Genomic DNA, 24,359 nt, shown 5'->3' on the forward strand with positions numbered 1-24,359 from the left:
TTGATGAAGAAGTGCTGTCACAAAGAGATACACGTGTTGCAGCATTGGTAACTCACAACAAAAGCTCGAGCTTGTTATTAAAAAAATAAAACAATTGAAAAAGATTAAGATTAAAAATGAAATTAACAAGTGGTGGAAATTACATCTTTAGAAAGGTATCTAGAGGTCAACAAGGTCACTGAGGCATAACAATTTGTTTTGATGCCTAACCATAATGATGTGTCTGCATGAAAAGGCCAGGAATGGGGAAACAACCGCATGACATGCTCCTAACACAAATTTGAGATCTTAATTAAATATGACCAGATTGATCTTGATAAATTGGAAAAAGAAATCAATGATTTAAAGCAAGATATTAAAAAAGGGTAAACAGGAATGTTAGAAATATTGTTTCTGGTTGGCTAGAGTATACACCTAAGCCAGGCAGAACCCAACACTGCAGTCAGGGTAAGGGAGTTACATACCTAAGAGCTTGGCAGAGCAATCACGCTTATCCCAGAGGCGTTGTATAAAGCGTTTGCCCAACACACACACATACCAGTGACACACTAGGCAAACCACAAAAAGAGACTGCACACAAGGATATATAAAAATGGCCTTTGTATTATATAGAAAAACCAAAGGTGGTGATGGACGAAGCGTTGACAATACAAACACTCACCCCCAGTCAACTGATCTGGGTTTAATCCATCACCGTTCTTTAGCTCACTCCGCCACCCCAGTTCAGACATGGCCATATGCAAATCAGTCTGACCCTGTGCCTCATGGGAACAGTCCAGCCCGAACTGCCAAGCCATGTCTTCCCTGGACCGGAATCAAGCTTCCCAGGACCGGTTTCTGGCATTACAGCCGTCTTGCATCTAAGGTAAGGATATTCTTTTCGTACAAACGCTCATTGACCAAGCCTTAAGCAGATACCAGGCGTCATTTTTGCAAAAATACTGGTTTTACACTGCGGAAGGACGAGTATTCAAATCAATTTGACATTTTTGCCCACTCTTAATAATAAGAGTCCGTCGTTTCTCAGATGGCCTGAAAGAGGCCTACCCCAGCTCACATAACGTACAGATTGCCACATGTGGTCGCCGGCCTGGGCTCTCAGGTTTCATTTCTTTTACAGTAAACGCCTGGGTACTGGCTTGTTCCAGTCAATAGCTCTTCACTAACCATGAAGCCATGATCCCAGAAGCAGTTTCTACAATAACCCAGCTTGATTATCTGTGTGTGAAACCAGGATGCAGAGTGAGAGCCGGGGATAGACCTTCACAAGATGGACATGACGTAAAAACCATGCTTTACTAAATATTTACTAATTTACATTCGACTGACTCAGTACTGACCTTGTTGTTCAAAACTGCAGAGCAAAAAGCTCAACGTCACAGCTTGCTCCCAATAAAGCAGCCTTTTGCGCACAGGACAGAATGGTGACATAACGTTTCCCCTTCCAAAATAGATGGAATTTGACACCAGCGCCTTGTCTCCACTTTTGCCTATTTGTACAGTAGTTGTATTCCACCAGAATGAACATTTAACCAAATGCGACGAGGGAGACTGATCCGAAACAAAAGAGACACACGCAAGATGCACTCTGCACGCCGAAGCCCTGAGCATCCAAACAATATCCTAATAGCTCCTTTCATTTCCCGACACCCAGAGACTACTCCGCACTTCTCACCCGATCCAGCAGCACCTCCCTGTTCCTCAAGTGCCTAGAACTGGTCCCTCATCTACAACTCTTCCAGCAACATTCCTCACATAACGGGATCTGTCTGGTGGCAAACTACTCACAATTAGTCATGGACGGTTTTAACAGGGACCTGTAATGGTCGGAGCACAGACGTCGGCATTGCACCACAACAGCAAAGCAATTCTATTATCATCAAAGTCTCAGCTGCTCTGCAAATAAGTTTGCAGTGAAAGCCACAGTGTTTTATTTAAAACATAAAGTGCAACGACAGACCTTGTAAGCCAACACGCCGTAATAATACGCAGCCACAGCACCGCCACCTGCACACTCTAATCAGGTCAGAATTTGCTTGGTGGCCCAAGTCACTTAAGTGTTGCTTAGCTTTTCGAAGGAAATTTTCATTAATAGGCTGTCCGTGTAATATGCACTCAGTGCAACAAAGTGACACTTGTTTGTCGTTTGTGGTATAAAGCGCTCTGCCTCGACGAAAACCTGAGTGAAGGGTTTGCTTCAACAAGGTGTGGACTAGCCAGCGACTGCGATGTTTTGCTGCTAACTGCCCGTCTCATTCAAAAACGTGGCATGGGTGTCAGGGGCCTGGCCTGGAAATGTCATCTTAAAACCATTTACGGGATCCTCGCAGTCGCTGCTCGCGGGGGGGCGGGGGGGGGATGTAGGTGGGGGGGGGGGTGTCGCACAGGGTAAAATAAAATTTTAAAATCCTTCCTGAGCAGGTCTTCGTCGCCCCGGGCCCGTTGGCGCCTACAGCCCCTTGCTCTCTGCCAATCCTAGCTTAGGGCATGCCATATAGCCATGATAGGTGATTGGCCATGCAGTGCGGTAATCATCAATGCAACCCAACACCCACGCGCGGCACCATCCTGCTGCAGCAGCCAATCCTGGTGCAGTGTTAACAGCGCCACTGCGCCAGGATTGGCTACGAGCAGGATACGATTCTGCCCATATTGAGACTGGGGCCCCGAGTCCCTGCCTTTGTCGCTGAGGAGGGAGGGAGGGGGGGGTTTCTACCACACTACGCATGCGCGAACCAGTCTAAGTAGTGAGTACTCCTGGCTTTCACATGCGCAGTATGTACCCTGCTTCTCTCTCTCTATTCTGCCTGTGCGCACTGTGTGCCTGCCACTCTCTGCCGCAGCCCCGCCCCGCACGGCCCACTTCCTAATGCGTTGCCCGATTCTGTCGGGCTTTTCCCGCCGGGGCCGGTAGTGCGCAGTTTAAGTGTGCGCGCTGCTCAGATTTATTTAAAAGCATACTTTAACTTTAATAATGTTGGCAGTGCCGTGCGGTCGCGTCCATGGCTAGTGGGGCAACGCCCCAACGCCCCCAATGGACGCACCGCCACTGATTATGGGGCTGGATTCAACAGTGCAATTAACAACATAGTATCAGCTCTCCCTCTGATCTGGGAGAGCCGCAGGGGCTTTAGGAATGGGTTCCTCTGGGTCTAGTGGAGGTGCCCATCCCACCGGGCACCTCAGCAGTGGTCTCTGGTGGAGGGCAGCTCGCGGAGCCAAGCCCCGGATGTCCTCGCCAGCTCCCTGCCCCAGCAGCACCCCCGCATGCTGCCGCAGGAGCCGGCATAAGGTATAGCGGTTTGCCGCTGGCAAACGGCAGCCATCCGCTGTCGCCTCCCTCTCCCCACAAGCAGAGGGAGCAGGGAGAGCGGGCCACGCGGGCAAGGCAGTGGCCCTCCTCTGTCCTTACTCTCTGGGAAGCGCAACGCCCCCACCTCAGAAAGAACACGGGGGCCCGAAAATGGGGTCCCAGGCCCCTTTACCATATGTCAGCCCGGGGGATGGGGTCCCTGTGTGAGATGGAAGCATGGGGAGGGGAGACACATGCACGCCTCCTCTCCCAACGTAACACGTTAGCACAGCAGCTCTCCCCTGGCCCACCCTGGGGGAATCCGATAGAATGGCAGTGGAGCTCCACGCTCTCCTGCTGAGGAAAGATCAAAGGACTCCAAACTTTAAAAGGGCATACCTTGGACCCTGTTGGGCCGATTTGGACGATCTGGGGCTCATTTTACTCCTTGCAAGGTATCAAAATAATTTAAGGGAAATTGGTGCAACGTATTTTGGCATGAGACACTTTCTCAAGCCATGAAGTGATGTCACTTACACCACTTCCTTAAAGGTTATGAAAATAAACAAAAGACTTTGTACAAATTAAAAAAATCTTTACAATTCTTACATGTCACTCTGTGGTCTTGGGTAGATTTGAAGGTTTCAATAGCACCTCCCAGAACCCGTTCGCAAGAGGGAGTGGAAGGAAATGTTTGTCAGTGGAAACATTTGCTGTGCTCTTGAGTCAGTAGATACCACATCACAGAAGATGAATACTAGCATCCTTCTCTGTTGCGATGCATTGCTTAGGGTGTCCAGGTACAGCCCAGAGGTTCAACACCACCTCATTAATGTTCCCTTCGATGGAGAAGATTTGACCCCAGTTAGATAACATTCTTGAAAAAAATAAAAAAGGACACGGAATCACCTAAAGCCATGGGGACCCTATAGACACCAATGCCTAAAGCTACTTTTCATAAGGAGGGGGAGAAAAGTCATCAGCCTTGTTTATTAAATGGATAGCAAAAAGAACAATTAATGGACAGAATGCAGAACAATGTCATACATTCACCCCATTACAGAGATCTGGACCTAAATCCATCGTTTTTTTGCTCACCATGCCATTCCAGTTTGGACCCAACCATATGCAAATCTGTCTTGACCCTGCACCCAAAGAGAACCGTCCAGACTGAACTGCCAGGCCAGGTCCTCCCTGTCATGGAAACAAGCATCCTAGGACCGGTTTCAGATGCATACCAGCAGCAACCACCCTTCTAGAAAGCCAGTTGTCCAAGGCCTTTGTAAGAGGTGACTACCTTGGTAACAATTGAGGGAAAGGTTAAGGTGGCTGCAGCTGGGTTGCCTCCACTTCAAAGCAATGTTTTGCCTCTCATTCCCCAATCACACAATACCTGTCTGCGGAAGGTTGCAATTATTCTTTTGTCAGTGGGAGAAAATACCCTAGACCAATAGTTCTCAAGGTAGTACGCCAAGAGTACTGCTTTCAGTCCCACCAACAACCACCAAACATACCAACTCCTTGCTGTGCATTGTATCAAGACCATCTTGCAGTGCTGCAGGAGAAAATAAGGCCCTTCTTATGAAAGATGCAATCAAGCCAATGCCCCCACACAATTCAACCCCCTGTACTTCTTCATACCCAAAAAGGCTAGAACCCTGTGGACTGCGCGAGATCGCAAGCCTCTCGAGAGTTACACCCTGTTGGAACCTTCCAAAATAACCATCCTGCAGAGCATGATTCCACTGCTGTGCAAAGGGGAGCACATAGGGATCCTTAACCTGAAGGATGCTACTTCAACATCCCCATCCGTCTTGCATTCACCAATACCTGTGCTCTCTGGTGAGTGGACAACACTTCCAGTTGAAAGTTCTTCCCTTCAGGTTCACAACAAACCCAAGGGTATTTACCGAATGTCTATCGAGATCACTGCACATCTGTGGAGAAAAGCCATTAAAGTGTTTCCTTACCTGGATGATTGACTAATAAGGAGCAGCAGCCAAGAGCAGTGCCTAGCACATGCTCAGACAACAGTGACCCTATTGCACAAGTTAGTATTCACAGCCAGTTCTAAAAGCCATTACTCGTACCACAGGAGAGCCAGCTTTTTCTGTAGGCTGTGTTCAATTCAGTCACAGTAAAAGCCTCCCCCAACTAAGGAAGGGTGATGGTACTACCCAGACTGCTACCTCACTTTCAGACACCATGTCCTCTTACGGTGAGGATAGCAGTGAAACTGCTGGGGTGTTGGTTTCATGCATATCAATCATGCTGCACAAAAGACTGCACATGTGTCTACTGCAAGACGGTCTACCAAGGCAATAGTCAGGCCTGGGATGATGCGAAGATTATCTCGACTTCGCAGATTGGCTGACTTGACCGGTTTCTGTCACAGGCACTAGGCCAAGCTACATAAGTAGGGTACCGTTTTTATAGGGAGCAGTGTGGAAACGGAGGGTGGTAGGAATTTTGTGGAACCTGCAAATGTCGGATTTTATCCCCTCAGAAATATGACGAAGATGTGCAATTTTAATAGGGGTGGCGGAATTTGCTTAGTCGCGCTACGCAAAGCTCCAGGAAATGGTAAAAAATCTCCGTGAGTACGCGGATATTCCGCGAACACGTGGAATTGATGGTTCGCAATGCTTTTTCCCTGTTCGCGAACGCTGTTTGCGAGCTTGGGTGGAAATATCTTGCAAACGCGCATTTTGAGAACGCGAACAAGCAAAAAATTCTGCAAACCCGCGGAACGCAGAATTTTGGGCAATTCTGCGTTCTCCGCGGAACGCGAACTTACCCAAGTTCCGTGAACGGAACGGAATTTAACGCCCAGGCCTAAATTTTAACCGATGTTTGATGTTTACATGGCATTGTGGGTAAGAAAACGTTTTGGGATTCACGCAAGTCTCACCACCCTGGACTTGCCTGAGTGTTGAATTTTTAAAAAATGTCTTCCTTTGGTTGGTTTCCCTTGATGGTGGCTGAGCTCTGGCCCAAATATCCAGCTACCAACACCCATGAAAGTAGGTCAATTTTGATAAGGAAAATTTGATGTCTCCATATTGCGTTTTGGAGCCATTAGTGGGGTACCGTTATTATTAGAAGTGAGAGATCAGTGGGTGATTGTAATTTAGTGCACAGCCACAGATTCTGGAAGCTTCCCTGACAGAAAATTGAGGAAAATATGTGATTTTAGCCAAAGTTTGAGGTTCCCATATCATTATGGGTAAGAAAACGTAGTGGGATTGATGCAAGCCACACCATCCTGGTCTCCCCTGGGTATCTAGTTTTCGGAAATGCCTGAGTTTAGTAGAGTTTCTTGGGTGCCAACAGACCCTGAGCTCAAAAAGAAATTGTGATTCCCCTCCTTTTTAAATTTCTTCACAGCCCACGTTACCAAAAGGACCGACCTAAACACTGGTTCGTTCAAGCCAGCTCATATTGCAGTGCCAGAGTGCCCAGCGGGCCAATCCAAAACTGCTGCTACCAGATGCAAACCTTTGTTATGGTCTCGAATTTTCTTTTACAAACACTGCAGGTTACCAATTTCTTTATAATAGGTTTTCTGTCTGGAGGAAACTTTGTCTTTTGATTGGTGTGTGACAGTGTGGGTTATGGATTTTCATAGAAGTGTAGTTCTCTGTTAAAGCCTTTGTATGAGGGTGGGGAGAGGGGAAGTCTTTTGTGGCACTTGAGGATTATTGTGGGGGATTCCAAGGGTGACCTGGGGGTTAACAGTGACACTGTTGGTGTCTAAAAAACATAATGTGATGTTTTATGTTTCTTGGAGACCATGGTGTATGCTGGTGACACATGGGTATAGAGGGTGTGGAAAATGGTTAGGATTTTTTATCGACAGTACATGAATTTAATGGTGGGTTATGAGAGTCCATACACGTGGTAGTATGTGACATTTCAGTGGGGATTTATTGACAATGCAGGTCAATGGTGTAGCACTGGATGTTCCAACAGTACCTAGAGATTGTGGTGATGTTTCTAATCTATTTCTTTAAGTCTTTCTTTGTGTCTTTCAGGAAGAAACCTTTTGATGCCGTTTGAGAGGGGTATTGAACTAGAACCCTTGGAACTTGTTTGGGCAAAGTGTCGAGGATACCCTTCATATCCTGCTTTGGTAAGCATTCCCAGTCTTTCTATTTTTTTCCAGGCTGCCATACTTGGGAGGTACTGTTGTGTGAATAAAACATTTAGGAAATGAATAACTGAGTGGACATAAATATACATGCAAAAAGACCACATTTGAGGAGTAAATTATTAGAAAAATATATATATTTCTAATAATTTAGTCCTCAAATTTGATCATTTTGCATGTATATTTATGTCCACTCAGTTGTTCATTTCCTAAATGTTTTATTCACACAACATTACACTCTTACTTACTATTCCCTTCACCTTTTCTCTGCTTAGTTTTACTGTATTTTTTCCTTAGAACCTACTTCAAGCATGTTATATTTATTTTTCCCTTATGCATAGCTTTTCCTTGTTCTTTTATTCTCCCATAACAAGCCCTTGGTCAAATTAATTCATAGAAGTTTGGCTGCAAGGTCTTCTGGTTCTGCCAAGTTACATTTCTTACTTCTGATCTGCACAAATGTTGCAAAAGATGGTGTAGGACTCCACACCTAACCATGATTGCAGGGTTTCTGATTCTTCTTCAGAAGGCTTATGAGACTTATTAGACAGTTCTTTTCCCAGGGACTTTGTCTTCAAACCTAAAGATGTAATATTTCAGGTGTCCATTCGTGATGACCTGTTTTTCTCAGAATCTAGTTAATGGTTTAGAAAATGTGTTCAGTTTCTGCACAAATTCTCTGAAAAGCCTTCTGCAGCCGATACCTAGGGGCTGTAGCCTACTTCTTTGGCATCCAGATGTAGACCACATCCTAATAAAGACTAAACCCCCCCAGTACCTCCTACCCTAAACCCTGTCACTGTCTACCCCCCACACAACCGCCTACCCCTCCAAAGAAAAACACACAAAAAACATTCCAGACAATACTACAACTTATCGCAGGCAATATAACGAGCGACTGCCTATCACAAGGTAGATATGCATGTTATTCCTGAGGGGGAAGACTTTCTGTTTGAAACACACTCAAAATCGGAGTGCTCAGTGTAATTCCTCTCTATGTTCAAGGGAATGCTTAAGGCTGCCCCTGACATCTTTAGTCAATCGGTCATAGTCCTACTCCCCACCTAGTGGCAAAATGTAAGCCTTCTCCATCCAATCGCTTACACATCAGGTTCATGTTCTCCCTAACTCTCTGGTAGTTCATACTATATATTATCGAGCCACTGGGGATTCACCACCACCAGATAAGGAGAGTTCATTGATGGAGCAGTGAAGAGTGTAGCTATTGGGCAGACACTTACTGGCACATTGCTAATTCCATTGACCTCCTCCCTCGCTATGAAAGGGTTCAAGATGGAGGTATTCATTCAACAGCTCCCTGAAATAGTGGCAGAAGAGAAAATCATTTCCAATGCCACTATAAACTGCTCCCTTAACTCCGCTGTCACTCCTGGCTTCGTGTATCTGGCTTTAAACCAGAGGTCGGGCAACATCTCATTAACCTGACATTCGATGGAGAGCATCCCTAGTGTGGCTCACTGGTTAGAGGCGGCAGACCCGAGAGCAGAGGATGGCCCGGGACCAGGGTTCGATTCCCGGCGCGGCAGGTTTCTGGACCAGGGTCAGCGGACTCGATAATTCTCTCGCCTCGGTGCCCACTCTGATCAGCGATCACACTCGGCAACTCTGGGCATTAGCTTGCCTCATCTTCACTAACGGCCCCACCAGACCACCGGGGATGCCTGGTCTCACCCTGGAGATACCCATTAAGGGACCATCTCTCAGGGAAGCCAGGAAGGGTTTCGCAGCGGTCGAAGCGCCTTGGGACCCTACGGGTAAGTAGTGCGCTATATAAATGCCAATACATTTGGTCTCGGGTTGATGAGGTCCTATAAAAAATCAATAAGGATACCAATACTACAAAGTCTTTTGTGTGACCTGCAAATCCCAGCTGTCAAGGAGTCCTTTTATGAGCAGCAGTATAGGGCAGTAGCCGAGGCCACCTACCCTGAGCAGACACACTCATACCAGAAGAAGCAGCAGTCTTACTACCAGGGTGGTAGGGATATGGGCTTGGGCTTTCAAGGGTAACAGCTCCCTACAAAGGTTGGGGTAGTAGGGTCTCCACTAAGGGAGCTTCTATCTCTAAACATTCACCCACTCACCCCGCCATGCCCTACCCCGAGGTCACACAACACCTGTCTGGGAGGCTGGAATATGTCCTTCTATGCTGGGACTGAATTCTTGCAATCCTCCCCAATGGGTATTACCTAGAACTTCTTACAGTCCCACCAAACATCCCCCCCACCCACGTACCATGACCTAAGAACACCTTTGCCTTCTACATGAGGAGTTCCAAGCCCTTTTACCGAAAGGATCAATAGAGCCATCCTCACCGGGGCCAGGGAGGTTACTCCTGATATTTCCTTATCCCCAAAAAGGATGACTCCCTCAACTCAAGCCCCTCAACAAGTACATGCTGTCCACATGACCACTCACAGGATGTCTACTGCAGCAAGGTGACCTCATGATGGCACTAGAGATAAAGAATGCCTACTTTCACATCCCTATCCACCCTGCTCATTGGTGCTATCTCTGCTTGATGGTATAGTGGCCCACACTACCAATTCAAAATGGTACCTCTTGGGGTCAAAACTGTCCCAGCGTTTTTTACAAAATGTCTTGCAGTCGTAGCCGCCCACCTCAGAAAGGTGTGGCGGGGGCACACATGTTTCCTTACCTATACAATTGGCTGAATAAGAGTCAATGCAGTCAGAAGTGCCTAGCCAACACCTAAGCTGCCATCTCTGTCCTCCACATCTTGGGGATTACCATGAACTCCACCAACTCCTATCGTCAACCCCTGCAAATGCAACCTTTTCTCGTTCCATCCTAAATGCATACCCAAACCATCAAAGATTGTCAGCTTTTCAGCAGCCCCTGCCTCTTTTTCAGCCAATTTGTCAACTCTCAATCACAACAGTAATGCACCTCCTGGGCATGCTGGCCTCTTGTATAGCCATTGTTTCCCATGCCAGGCTCTGCATACTGTCAATTTAGGAGTGGGGTACCTCTTAGCACATTGTTAACAGTCAAAGAATTACTGGGAAGATCTAGTATTGATAAGTACCAGTAGCCATTGCTCTCTGCAGTGGTCGAACAGCAACAACTTCATAGACCCCATTCAGCGAGTGACCATCATCACGGATGCCTACCTGTTGGGTGAGAGGCATGTTTACAAAGCATGACAATACGTGGTTTGTAGTCTCCATGCCAAAGAGGTCTCCACATCAGTCATCTATCTCTCAAAGCCTTCTTTCAGGAAATATAGAGCATGGTAGTCCTTATCACCCACTCTAAGCAGCTCTCAGCATTAGCACAGCGAATAAGGCACTGGACCATACACCTTCTAGCTGTTTATCTTCCAGGTGTGAACAATTACTTTGCAGACCTGCTCAGCAGGCTTCATCAACAAGTCAATGAATGGTAGCCCCACCCACAAGTTCTACTCCCATACTACTTTTGCTGAGGCCTATTTCCTCAAGTAGACCTCTTCATTACTCACAAAAACACAAACTTAACAAATTCAAAACTCCAGGCTTCCACACCTGCAGCTCCAGGGCAGTGCACTGTGCATGAATTTGTCGCCCCCTCTCCCACTTCTGCCCCACTACCATATGTAGTCATGAAGCTCAGACAAACATCCCTCATGCTCATTCTGGTAGCTCCCACCTGGACCAGACAACCATGTTTTTCAACATTTCACTAGGTGTCTGACGATCACCATGAGAGTCTCCCTAACAGGCCAGACCCTCTCACACAAAACCAAGTTAGGATCAGGTCCCCATATCCCAGATAGCTCAACCTAGCTATCTTAGAATTTGGTTATATCAGTTTGCCACAAGATTGCCCGGACATCCTTAAAGCAGCTTGCAAACCTATCACATATTCTTGCTATGCTGTTCAGTAGAAAGGGTTTTCCATCACTGTATTAAAAAACAAACTGATCTCCTTGAACCCACTGTCCAGGATATTATCTGCTATCTACTTCACCTTCAGAAGTCAGGGTTAGCTTACACCTCCATATGCCTTTACTAAGAGGCAGTGGCCACTTATGTGCAAAAACAGGGGACATTCCTCACTATTTAGAATTCCTATCATGAAGGCTTTTGTGGAAACCTAAAAGACTTATGCCAATCAGGTTCCCACCTGTGTGAAACCTCCATTTCCTTCTGCAAACCTAATGGGGCCTCCTTTTTACCCATTAATTAACGATTAAAGTCTTCTCCTTAACAGATCCTCACTTGGAAAGTGGCTTATTTAGTAATTATCACATCTTTAAGGCGTATTGGGGAGCTACAAGTTTTTACCTTGCAAGAGCCTTTGTTTCAGGTGCATAATGATATACCCGTCCATATGACTAATACTAACTTCCTTCCCAATGTCATATCTCATTTTCACCTAAACCAAACACTTGAGCTCCCTACCGTTTTCCCTCACCCAGACCCTGTTGCCGGAAGAGCTCTTCATACATTATATGTTAAACGCATTCAAATGTATTACATTGAGAGAACCAAAGCTTTTCGTAAAACTCAGCTACAATTTATCGTTTTTGCTAATCCCCATCAAAGCAGGCATATCTAGATGGATTGTCAAATGCACCCAAATCTGCCACCACAAAGCTAAACGACCATGCCTGTTTATCATAGACCACTCTCTACCCATAAGAAAGATGCAAGAGTTGCTTTCCTAGTAAATATGCCCAAAGCTGGTATTTGCAAGGCAGCGACTCCACATATTTTATCTAAACAATATTTTGTTGATGTCTTAGGCTACTAGCAGGCTACAATTGGCAAAACAGTCTAGAGAACCTTACATCAGACATTTGCATCCTCCTCTGGCTAACTACCACTTACAGGTACTACTTTACAGTCTATGCAGAACTTCTGTATGTACAGCCACACCACACTTGCTAAAAAAGGAAAATGTTACTTAACATCTATGCATATGTTTGTTGAGTGTAGTGCTGTAGATTGACATTCATCCATCCACCTCCCCGGGAGTCAGTGGAGGTTGCACATGTCCTCATCCTTACCATTTAATCCTCATACATATAATATGCATGGCCATCATACTATCCTCACTTTCCTGGCGATATGTATGCTCACCCCCTATACGATAAACAATCTAACAATTTAATCAGTGTCCATGCTGTATACTTTCATAGGGAGGAGACACTTCTCACCCAGTGATTCAAAAGACATCTTCGAGCAAAAACAACTTGCAACATCCAAGCCCAACACTAGATAGCATGAGTATGCAGAGCATGTGAATCTACAGCACTGCACACTACGAACAGATGCTTACATGGTATGTAACATTTTCCTTCTGTTGAATTTCCCTTATACGCCATCAGCAGCTTATATATTCATGATGTCTTATATGGGTTTATTGGTATATGTGTATTACAGCCTTCAGACATGGCTGCCATTAGATGGCCCAGTGACCAGATGTGGAGACTTGATAAGCAATCTAGAAGTGACAGAGAAAGAGGAATCTAAGTGACAATTGATGAAGGCCTGGAGTCTGACAATGATAGGCCAAAAAAGGAGATACCTCAACTGAGATGTAATAGAAAACTGTTGGAGGTTGACAGGAGCAGTTGTGTGCCCTAGAAAGTAGGGTAATGCTGGTCTGAACATTTGTTGATGGCCATTCAAGTCACAAAAGTGCCCGTATGTGATAGCCAAGAAAATCAGGTGCAAACCTGTACACCTCTGCCATCGTGGGGTGTCAACTCTTCAAATATAAGGGAGTGTGTGCTGTAAATCGGATACAGCAGGTTCACTTGTTGGCAACCTTCATGACTTTTATGAAATATTTTTTTAATTGATCTGTTCTTTTACAGTTTTTCAAGATAATGGTGAAACATCCACCTTCCTTTTTTGCTTATCCTTCTCCACAAATATGGAGCTCTTAGTGGAGAGTGCAGAGTTATTCCCACCATTTCATTTTTCATAGATGAATTGCTGTGTTTGGCCTGGCTGTACACTGAGCAGAGAATCCCCGGCTGTGTGTAAAAGGGCCAGAGCCTGGAAACAGGTTATTACTGAGTGCTGGAACCCAGGTGTGGCGCGGTGGAGAAGCAGACCAGGACAACTAGGTTTCTTTTAAGGGTTTTTAATACTAAAGTGTTTAAGGTTCACTTTGGGAGACAGTCTTTGGGGGGGAAATCACATAAATAATGAGTCAGGAATTCGAACAACAGTCTTTGCTGAAAAGGATTCTGGGGGTTGTAGTTTGGTCCGGTGACGTCCTGGTCTCTGGGTGCGTATATATATACATACATATATATCCGCTTCTCCCCTCCTGCCCCACTACATACGATCCATGCTGGCCGCCTCTAATTCTCTTCCGTATTTGAATTTCAGTAGCAAGGCAGAAGAGGGTGAGATTCTCCTCCAAGGAATCCTCATCAATAGTAATTAGTATGACTTATCCTACAAATGAGGTCACTTTTCAAATATAGAGGAGTGTTTTTCGAGGTGCAGAGCATGGGGGCTTTCTGGTGCGCTCTCTGCCCGCTGTGCCCTTTTAGCCCCCATCATGAGTGAACAGCAGCTCCTGGGATGTAATGAGACCGGGAGGAGAAGCTGAGTGATGAGCGGAGCAGGGAGATTGAAGCTAGGGTCACCAATAGTCAGTGCTCTCTGTGCAGAGGCTGTAGCCATATTGCGACCCGGTGGAGAAACGAGGAACAAAGCAAGGCTAGTCTTTATTAGATTGGCAGTCCATGATAAGACTCTGCCTTCTGCCTGTGTCAATGATGTGAGCAATCAAAGTTAATAATAAACGGAAGCCCCACCTTTTTTCTAGATATAGAAGAGCCACACTGAAAGGAAGGGTGCCCCGTCCCTGAAACAAGTAAAAGCTATGAGTGTAAACAAGAATATGGCAGTACTTCAGATTGGTACCCCCCTATCAGCTGATGCCAGTTCCAGACGGCACAGTGTTTTTCCTTAGAAGCAGAGATCCTACATTTTTAATAGGTATCTGAAACCTGGTTGAGGGAAAGCATCTGAGGGTATTTCCTGAGAGCCACAGCCCTTCACTTACCTAGTGCAGCGTCTAGAGCATAGGTTGTTAAGGCCACCTTCGCATGGTTCCTGGGGCTCGACTTGGTGGGTGCTGTGGAGTTAATAACAAAAAGACCTACAGAGCTGCCTCTGTAACCTGCATGATAAAAGTTACAATATGGTCATCACAGAAAATGCAAGCACTGAAATCCAACATGGATTGCCTCTCTCTGACTTGATAAAGGTTTTGAGGCACATGGTAAACAGGAAGTCTCAAGATTTGTAGGAGGTGGAGGAACTTAAGGCATTGTGGAACAAATGCAAAGACTTCACAGACTGCTCCCAGAGAGACAATATAAGAATTCGAAATGTAAGTGAAAATGAACGGTCAGACAAAGTCTAGTATTGCAAACAATTGTTCCGCTCTATCTTTAAAGAGGATCATTCCTTTGAAATTACCATCATAGGTGTCCATAGGGTGGGAACCCCAGATATACTCCTGGAGCTCGCTGCGGAGGTATTGTCCGTAAACTATTGGTTCAAGGCTTATGAGCTGCAGATTACACACTATGCATAGATGGCCACCTAGTGTTGGGCCCGGATGTTTGCAGTTTGTTTTGTTGTAGAAAAGTCTTTGGAAGTCACGGGATAGGTGACTCCTCCTTTGGATGATACTGCACATGGGCATCGGCTCCATCCCCAGATTGTTTTTTTCCGCCATCGGGCTCGGATGTGTTTCCAGTGCTTCGTGTTGGAACCGATTTCCTTCGGCCCGCAATCCTCACCAACTTATAGAAATTAAGTTTCGAACGTTTTTTCAGTCGACGCTACTCTTCAATACGAAGACTTCGATTCCGATCGCCGTCGACGGCCTTCGGGCCTAACTAGGCCTCCACTTCAGCTCATGGAAAGGACGCCATTTAAAAAGTGTCCTCAATGTGGGTCAAAGTTTTCCCACACCGACCTTCATGAAGTGTGTAACCTTTGCCTCTTCCCGGAGCACGAGGCCAAAGACTGTTCGGCTTGTGCCTCTTTCCGCTCCAAAAAGACTATCCGGGACCAAAGACCGAGGAGAACAATGGCTCAATCTTCATCTTCGATTCCGGACGACATCTTTGAAGAAGGCGTCAACGTTCCAGAACAACACGTTGTCGACAGCAATTCCGAGGCAGAAGACTCCGAAGTCGAGGACATCACTCCAGCACAGCGGGTCGTAAGAAAGACCGTCGACCCCGACCCTTCCTCGACACACCCAAAGAAGGCCCCGGTCACACCCTCGGGCTCGGGTGCACACCGACACACTGCTTCTACTGCCCCACCTTTGGGCCCGGCTAAGAAACTAATTAAGCCTTCAGGCGACTCGGGCTTGAATACAGCCTTTGCACGGTGCGGGCGCACACTTACCGGCACCGAAAAAGATAACTTCACCTGCTACGCCAACATCCAAACTATCGGCGCCGAAACATACCACTATTCCTTCGGCACAGAAACCCAGGTCGGAACCAAGCAAACTCGCTTCGGATTCGAAAAAAACACTGGAACCGAAAGAACCATCAGATCCCAAAAATATACCGGAGCCGAAAAAATCCTCGGAACCGAAAAAAGTTTCGGAGCTGAAAAAGACTCCTGCTTCTCCTGTTAAAGACATTGCCAAAAAACCGAACAAACCACTTCGGTGCCGAAACCTTCCTCTGCACCAAAAGATCGGCCTCCTGCAGAGGACTTACTTTATCCAGACCCTGCTCAGAAGACTCTAGCTAAAGATCCAATCACTGGACAGCTAATTTTCGCATCAAAAAAGCGACCACTGGACACACCATCTCCAGCTCCGCATTCAAAGAAGGAGGACATGGCTACCTCTCCCTTAAGACTGCCTTCCCCTTCTCTTTCACCTGTACCATCAACACATCCTCCCATATCACAACATTCCCCAGCATCCTAATATCATACCAGACGATGACAACAGGGATGATAGCTCTGACGATATGGGAGTAACATACCTGATCCAGCTACTCCTACAGGATCATCTGACCCCTGGGATGATTATAACACCCCAGATGTCCCAAATGTCTCTCAGGATGACATATACCCCTCTAGGCCTTCCCCACCAGAAGACACTATGGGTTTCAATCAATTAATTCACAGAGCTGCGCAATATCATGGGGTAGACATGCATACTGACCCTGTAGATGAAGACTTCCTAATGGATACCTTTGATAATGCACAAGGTCCTCATCCATTTTACCAATGCTTAAAGGAGTGATTAAGCATGCCCCTGAAGTCTCAAGGACCCAGTCAGAACTCGGGTCATTAACCCTCGTATAGAGAAAAAATATAAAGTTGCCCCCTCAGACCCAGCATACATTAAAGGCCCAGTACCACTAGACTCACTTGAATTTTCCAATGCACGCAAGAAAGCAAACTCCCAAACATCAGGTTAAGCTCCACCACCAGATAAAGAGTCTAAGCTACTTGACGCATCAGGGAAAAGTTATCGCCAATACACAGGCATTATTAGCCAGATACGACAGGGCACATTATGACTAATTAGAATCATTAAGAGGCACCTCCCTGATAAGTACGAGAATAGAGCAAATGAGCTTATCTAAGAGGGGAAAAGTATTACAAACACCTCTATTCGATATGCACTTGATACAGCAGATACTGCCTCTAGGGTAGTTAACACCAGCATTTTATTACGTAGACATGCCTGACTACGTATATCAGGATTCAAACCTGAAGTACAAAGTGCCATTCTTAATCAACCCTTTGATGAGCAACACCTATTCGAACCTAACGTAGATGTATCACTTGAAAAAATTAAATAGGATACAGATACCGCCAAATCTATGGGAGCCCTGCAGTCGCAGGCTCCCAGACGTTCATTTCGTCGCTCATCCTATCGAGGGGCCACCAGGGATACTCTTCAGACACAGCTTCTACCTCGTAAAAAACCCTTACACAGTCCACTTACAGCAAGGGCTACCAAAGGGGTGGTTACAGGGGTAACAATAACAAAGGCAGAGGTAAAAATAACAACTCCCACTCTGCCTCTACCCCTGCCCAATGACTCCCTTCCCTTTCCCCTGTCCCATTCCACTCCTGTCGGGGGAAAACTTTAACAGTACCTGCCAGCTTGGGAAAACATCCCATCAGACAGGTGGGTGCTCCAAATAATTCAGTCAGGTTACTGTCTAGAACTAACATCCACTCACCCAAACATACCACCCAAGCAGCGTCCAATGTCACAAGAACATTTAACACTGCTCAGACAGGAGGTAATATCCCTCCTGCAGAAACATGCAATAGAAATAGTTCCAGAGCATCAGAAAAACAAAGGAGTATACTCCCTATATTTCCGAATACCAAAGAAGGACGGATCTCTAAGACCCATCCTAGACCTCAGACCGCTAAACATTTACATACAATCGGATAATTTTCATGTGGTCACACTCCAACAAGTCCTTCCACTTCTGGTACTAAAAGACTTCCTTGTCACTCTAGATCTCAAGGACGCCTACTTCCATATTCCCATCCACACAGTGCACAGAAAATATCTCAGATTTGTGCTAGCACTACCAGTTCAAAGTTCTCCCATTCGGAGTCAAAACAGCGCCAAGGGTGTTTACCAAATGCCTTGCGGTAGTAGAAGCACACTTAAGAAGACAACATATTCATGTCTTCCCATATCTAGACGACTGACTCATAAAAGGCAGCTCATACAGCCAGTGTGTACAACACACTCACGCTACAATTCAACTGCTTCACGACTTGGGATTCACAGTAAATCACACCAAATCGCATCTGCAACCCTCGCACATACAACAGTATCTCAGCGCTACAATAAACACCCAACTAACACTAGCTTATCCCTCTTCAGCCAGGATAACAAGTGTACAAACTCTCCTAACAAAATTCAAACCGCAACACTCGCTACCAGCTCGAGTGTTCATGCAGCTCATAGGAATGATGGCATCTTGCAACTTTGTAGTACCTCATGCAAGACTGCAAATGCGTCAACTTCAAGAGTGCCTAGCACGCCAATGGAACCAGACTCAAGGTCAACTAACAGACCTAGTGTTGGTAGACGGTTGGACTCATCGTTCTCTGCAATGGTGGAACACCAAAAACCAAAGGGTAACCGTTTCTAGAGCCAGTTCCTCAAATAGTCATGACAGCGGACGCATCGCTCTCCGACTGGGGAGCTCACCTACTGCATCACACCATGCAAGGCAGGTGGACACCGCAACAGAAGTTACTCCACATTAACCATTTGGAGTTGCTAGCTGTGTTTCTAGCCCTAAAAGCATTTCAAATTCAAGTGTCAGGCAATGCTGTCTTAGTCCGGACAGACAATATGATAGCTATGTACTACATAAACAAACAAGGGGGGACACACTCTCTGCAGCTCTCTCAGCACAGCAGATATGGAGATGGGCTATACCACTAAAGATCTTCCTCTTAGCCCAACATGTCCCAGGAGTACAAAACACTATGACAGATCTGCTAAGTCGACAAACACAGCAGATCCACAAGTAGGAACTTCATCCGCAAGTTCTTCATCCGTTCTTTCAAATGTGGGAACAAATGTGGGGACAACCTCAGATAGACCTCTTTGCCACCCACGAAAACTCAAAATTCCCAAACTTTGCAGCTAGATACCCGCACCCATTGTCCAAAGGCAATGCGATATGGATGAACTGGTCAAAACTATTTGCGTACGCTTTTCCTTCTCTCCCACTACTTGCGTTAGTGGTACGCAAACTACAACAACATTCCCTGGCGCTCATTCTAGTCGCTCCAACTTGGGCCAGACAACTGTGGTACATCACGATCTTGCGATGTCTGTAGTACCACATCAAAAACTAAACCTATTTCCACGCCTATTAACACAGAACCATGGCGAGATCAGACACCCGGACACAGCTCAGCTCAACCTAGCGATCTGGCTCCTGAGGTCATAGATTTTGGTTACCTCAACCTTCCTCCAGAATGTAGAACGTTATCAAAGAAGCTAGACGTCCCACTACTAGAGCATGTTATGCTGCTACGTGGAAACGGTTTGTCATTTACTGCCAAAACAACCAAATAAATCCTTTAGACGTGTCTATTCAGCACATCATAGGATATCTAATACACCTTCAGAAGTGAAATTTAGCCTATTCATCTATCAGACTACACCTCGCTGCCATTGCAGCATACTTGCAAAATAGACAACATATATCTCTTCTTAGAGTACCAGCTATAAAAGCTTTCATGGAAGGACTCAAAAGAATAATTCCTCCCAGAACGCCACCTGCAACAGTGTGGAACTTAAACATTCTTCTCGCAAGGTTAATGGGACCTCCCTTTGAACCATTACATAAATGTGAATTGCAATTCTTAACCTGGAAAGTAGCTTTCCTAGTAGCAATTACTTCTCTCAGAAAGGTTAGTGAACTACAAGAACTTTTTCTGTAAATGCATCATAACAAAGTGGTTCTTCTTACTAATCCTAAATTCCTTCCTAAAGTCATTTCACCATTCATCTAAATCAATCAATTGAGCTGCCCGTATTTTTCTCGCAGCCTCAAACAGTCGGAGAAAGAGCTCTACACACCTTAGATGTCAAAAGAGCATTACTGTACTATATCGAAAGGACACAAACTTTTCGTAAAACAAAACAACTTTTTGAGTCTTTTTCAACGCCACATAAAGGCAACCCCATATCAAAATTAGGGATCGCTAGGTGGATTGTTAAATGCCTACAAATATGCTACCACAAAGCCAAACGTACATTAACAATTCTTCCAAAAGCCCATTCTACAAGGAAAATAGAGGCTTCAATGGCATTCTTAGGGAACATTCCCCTATATGATATATGCAAAACAGCTACATGGCTTACACCGCATACATTCACAAAGCATTACTGTGTAGATGTGCAAACTAAACAACAAGCCACTGTGGGCCAGGCTGTACTAAAACACTGTTTCAAACAACTGCAACAGATAATGGTGGTCGCCGCTAGGTGTGGGTACTGCTATACAATCTATGCTTAGTGTGTAATCTGCAGCTCATATGCCTTGAACGGAAAATGCTACTTACCAGTATGCATCTGTTCTTGGCATGTAGCACTGCAGAGTTACACACGCCCACCCGCCTCCCCGGCTACCTTTATCTGTTCCAGTATTATCTTAATTAGATACAAATCATATGGACACTACCTCCTGTACAGCTCCATCACTTCTTTAATGGCGAAAAACAATCTGGGGATGGAGCCGATGCCCATGCGCAGTATCATCCAAAGGAGGAGTCACCCATCCCGTGACTTCCAAAACAAACTGCAAACATCCGGGCCCAACACTAGGTGGCCATCTATGCATAGTGTGTAACTTTGCAGCTCTACATGCCAAGAACAGATGCATACTGGTAAGGAGCATTTTCCTTATTGCCACTTAAAGATAGGGTTTTGAGATACGTCAGAAAGCTCGACCCTGTCAGTTTCCAGGATCAGACCGTTGCTTTCTTCAAGACAGATTGCAGAGTGCTTTGATCAAACCCTGAATAACCACTGAACTATGAAGGAGGCAGATTAGTTACAGAGGGACCTTCCCATTCACTATATAGATCCAGATGGACTCTAAACTCCCCTTACTCTTAACTTAGATACGAGCAGGTGATCGTAGGTCCAGCTAAAGAGAGTCAATGCGTGGGGACGAGCGAGGAGGAAAGTAGTATGACGAAGCCTAAAGAAAATTGGAAAAAGACATGAGCCTCAGGAAGAGCAACTCACAAATGAGAACGGGAAATCAAAGTACTTGGTGGGGTAGGTGTAATATAGCTGCAAGTTGTGAACTGCTAAAGGGGGTTAAAAGTTACTTTTCCTTGGGGACAAAAGAGGGGCAAAGAGGAGAAATGTACAAGTAGACCATGAACACTATAATTGACTCCTACTATCAGTTAATGTTGGTGCTATGGGTTTGTGAAAGAAGGAGCAGTATGAAGCGGTTGGGGGAGTTGGGAAGGAAAGTAGCAGATTATCATGTGCTTCACCACCATGTGGGGGAGGCATATATCCCGTTCCTGCTAAGAGAAGTGGTGGGTGTGGGAGGGGAGAGTGGGATTTGGGAGGTTGCTTGAGGGGGGCAGTTGTGGATACAGAATCAGAGAATTTTAGGTTGAATGTCCATAGAGGCCAGTATGAAACAAGGCCACTACACTATGGCCCTGTTAGCGTTCCCTGACAGCTTATCCTTAGAATCATGGTGAGAGTCCTGTCATGGAATATGCGAGGTCTGAATTCCCCTATTATGCAGCATATTTGGTAGGAGGTTTTTCCCAGATGTGGTGTGCTTACAAGCGACCCATTCGTGATCATTGAATGTGCACCACATACAGAACAATGTCAATCGCATGCAGTTTTTTTCAGCTACAAATAAGAAAGGGGTGTGCGGGGCTTATGATATCGATACATACATATTTTCTATTGGAAAATGTGAAAATAGTAAAGGATATGAAAGAGGGTCATTTCATCTACCTGCCCCAAGCAGCCCTTTCATATTCTTAATATATTGGTCTCAAAACGGCTTAAGAAACCTTTGTCTCAGCGATCATAACTAAAATAAACGCATTCAGTCAGAACTTATCCCCCACCTTGTTGAAACATTTTACTCCTTCCCCCTCTCAGCTTCGGGTTTCAACCATTATGACTGAGGGCCAAATAACACAAGGCGAACTGGTACACTGGTGTGAAGCGTACCATCTTATTGCTCTTTTAAATGCGGATGCCAAAATCTTTACAAAGATGTAATCAAACAGATTGATGTCGAATCTGCTATATTTAGTACATCCGGGTCAATCAGGGTCTACCCCTACTGGACAGACTGCAGATGTTATCCAATAGGTACTTCATTATCAAGGAGATGAACTATAGGAATGTCCCTCTCGCTGTCCTCTCATTATATACTGAAAAAGCATTCAGCAACAAGTTGGCCTTTTCCTCAACAGATTTGTGAGAATGTAGGATTGGGTCAACATTAATTGACATGGGTATAGGTCAACTATAAAAACACACAGGCATATTATGAGTCTCTATGCTCTGCTCTTGTGCAAGTGCGACACAAATTAGAAATGGGCTGTGTAAATCCACACAAGGCCATCTTGCTTGGTCTTGAGTGGCTTTATAAATCCTGAATATTGCAGCTCAAATCACTGTTGTGTTACTCTGCCCCAGGGAGGCGTTTCCATGGGTGTTGCGTGGGTTTTCCCATGCAACATTCATGGATTTTGTTGCAGTTCCAGATTTAACAGGATTGGTAGACCTGAAAATGCGCCAACAACCTAAGCCTCCCAGGTAAGGCGTAACTAGGAGAAATATGTTTATAGTACTAACCTGACACGAAAATTATTTTTCTCACAAAATGCCTTCACTGTTTGTGAAATGCCCTTCTTGTGGTGACAAGGTGGCCAAGTCAGAACCTCAAAACCTCTGTATTCTATGCGTTCCAGAAGAACATCATTCTGATGACTACTGCCATGGTCAGATGATGTCCTGGAAGACTTTATAAGATCAATCTGTGAATTTGTAAAGCGCGCTACTTACCCGCGAGGATCTCCAGCTCCAGGCGGGAGGCGGACTCTCTGGGTTCTGCCAGAGAGGAAGGATGTGTTCCAGTCCAGGGCCTTCTTCTGGATTCCTGCTTCTTGGAGGCGTGTTCTTAGTGTGCGGTGGCAGACCTTGTCGAAAGCGGCTGACAGGTCTAGGAGGATGAGGGCTGAGGTTTCGCCGTTGTCTAGCTGGCGCCTGATGTCGTCAGTGGCGGCGATATGGGCAGTCTCGGTGCTGTGGTTGCGTCTGAATCTGGATGGGATGGGTCTAGGATGCTGTTGTCCTCGAGGCGGCGGGTCAGCTGCATGTTGGCGATTTTCTCAATGACCTTCGCCGGGAAGGGGAGCAGAGAGATGGGCCGGAAGTTCTTGAGGTCTTTGGGGTCCTCCTTGGGTTTCTTGAGGAATGCGTTGATTTCAGCGTTCTTCCAGCTTTCCGGGAATGTTGCTGTGTCGAAGGAGATGTTGATGATCTTTCGCAGATGGGGTGCGATGGTTGCGTCAGCTTTGATGAAAACGTGGTGTGGGCAGGGGTCTGATGGAGATCCTGAGTGGATGGAGTTCATGACCTTGTGTGTCTCTTCGTCGTTGACATGGAACCAGGAGGTCAGCTGGTTGGTGCAGGTGGCGTTCCGGGTGTGGTCTGTTGCAGTCGGGCGGATGAGGAGTTGAAGCTGTCGTGAATGTCGGCGATCTTGCGATGGAAGAAGGTGGCCAGTGGGTCGCCAGCTCCTGCGAGGGCGGGATGTCTTTCGTGTTGGTGTTGGTGTTGGCGCTGAGGTTGGAGAGTTCCTTCACTATGTTGAAAAGTTCTTTGCTGTCGTGTGCGTTGTTATCCAGCTGGGCTTTGAAGGACGATCTCTTGGTTGTTCTGATGAGGTGGTGAAGTCTGCGGATGGCGTCCTTGTGGGCTGCGTGGCTGTCTGGTGCGCGGTCGTGGAGCCATTTCTTCTCCAGCTTACGGCATGTTCGTTTGGAGATCTGGAATTCTTTGGTGAACCAGGCGGCTTTCTTGCTGGGGTGGTTGATGGAGGGTTTCTTGATCGGGGCGAGAATGTTGGCGCAGTCGTTGATCCACTGTCTGAAGTTTCGGGCGGCGGCGTCTTTGTCGGTGGGTGGGTTCTGGGTGAGGGTGGAGGTCAGCTGGTCTTCTGTAACTTTGCTCCAGCAACGGCGAGGCAGCTGTTGGGTGCAGTGGTGCGTGGTTAGTTTCTTGAAGGTGAAGTGGATGCATCGGTGGTCAGTCCAGTGGAGTTCGGTGGTGTGGTTGAAGGTGACATGGGTGCTTGTGGAGAAGACTGGGTCGAGCGTATGG

At 46.0% G+C, this 24,359-nt stretch overlaps 1 protein-coding gene across 2 annotated transcripts in view; it reads left to right on the forward strand.

Annotated features, from left to right (window-relative positions):
* The window catches only part of BRPF3 (bromodomain and PHD finger containing 3), a 589,697-nt gene that overhangs the window by 559,845 nt on the left and 5,493 nt on the right, over positions 1–24,359 (forward strand). For both annotated transcript variants that reach the window (XM_086923268.1, XM_086923269.1), the window contains exon 11: positions 7,327–7,424. In XM_086923268.1, the coding sequence (XP_086779394.1) occupies positions 7,327–7,424 (98 nt within the window). The remainder of the gene's footprint in view (positions 1–7,326; positions 7,425–24,359) is intronic.

Source organism: Lissotriton vulgaris, chromosome 5, assembly GCF_964263255.1.
Source record: "Lissotriton vulgaris chromosome 5, aLisVul1.2, whole genome shotgun sequence".
Lineage (NCBI taxonomy): Eukaryota > Metazoa > Chordata > Amphibia > Caudata > Salamandridae > Lissotriton > Lissotriton vulgaris.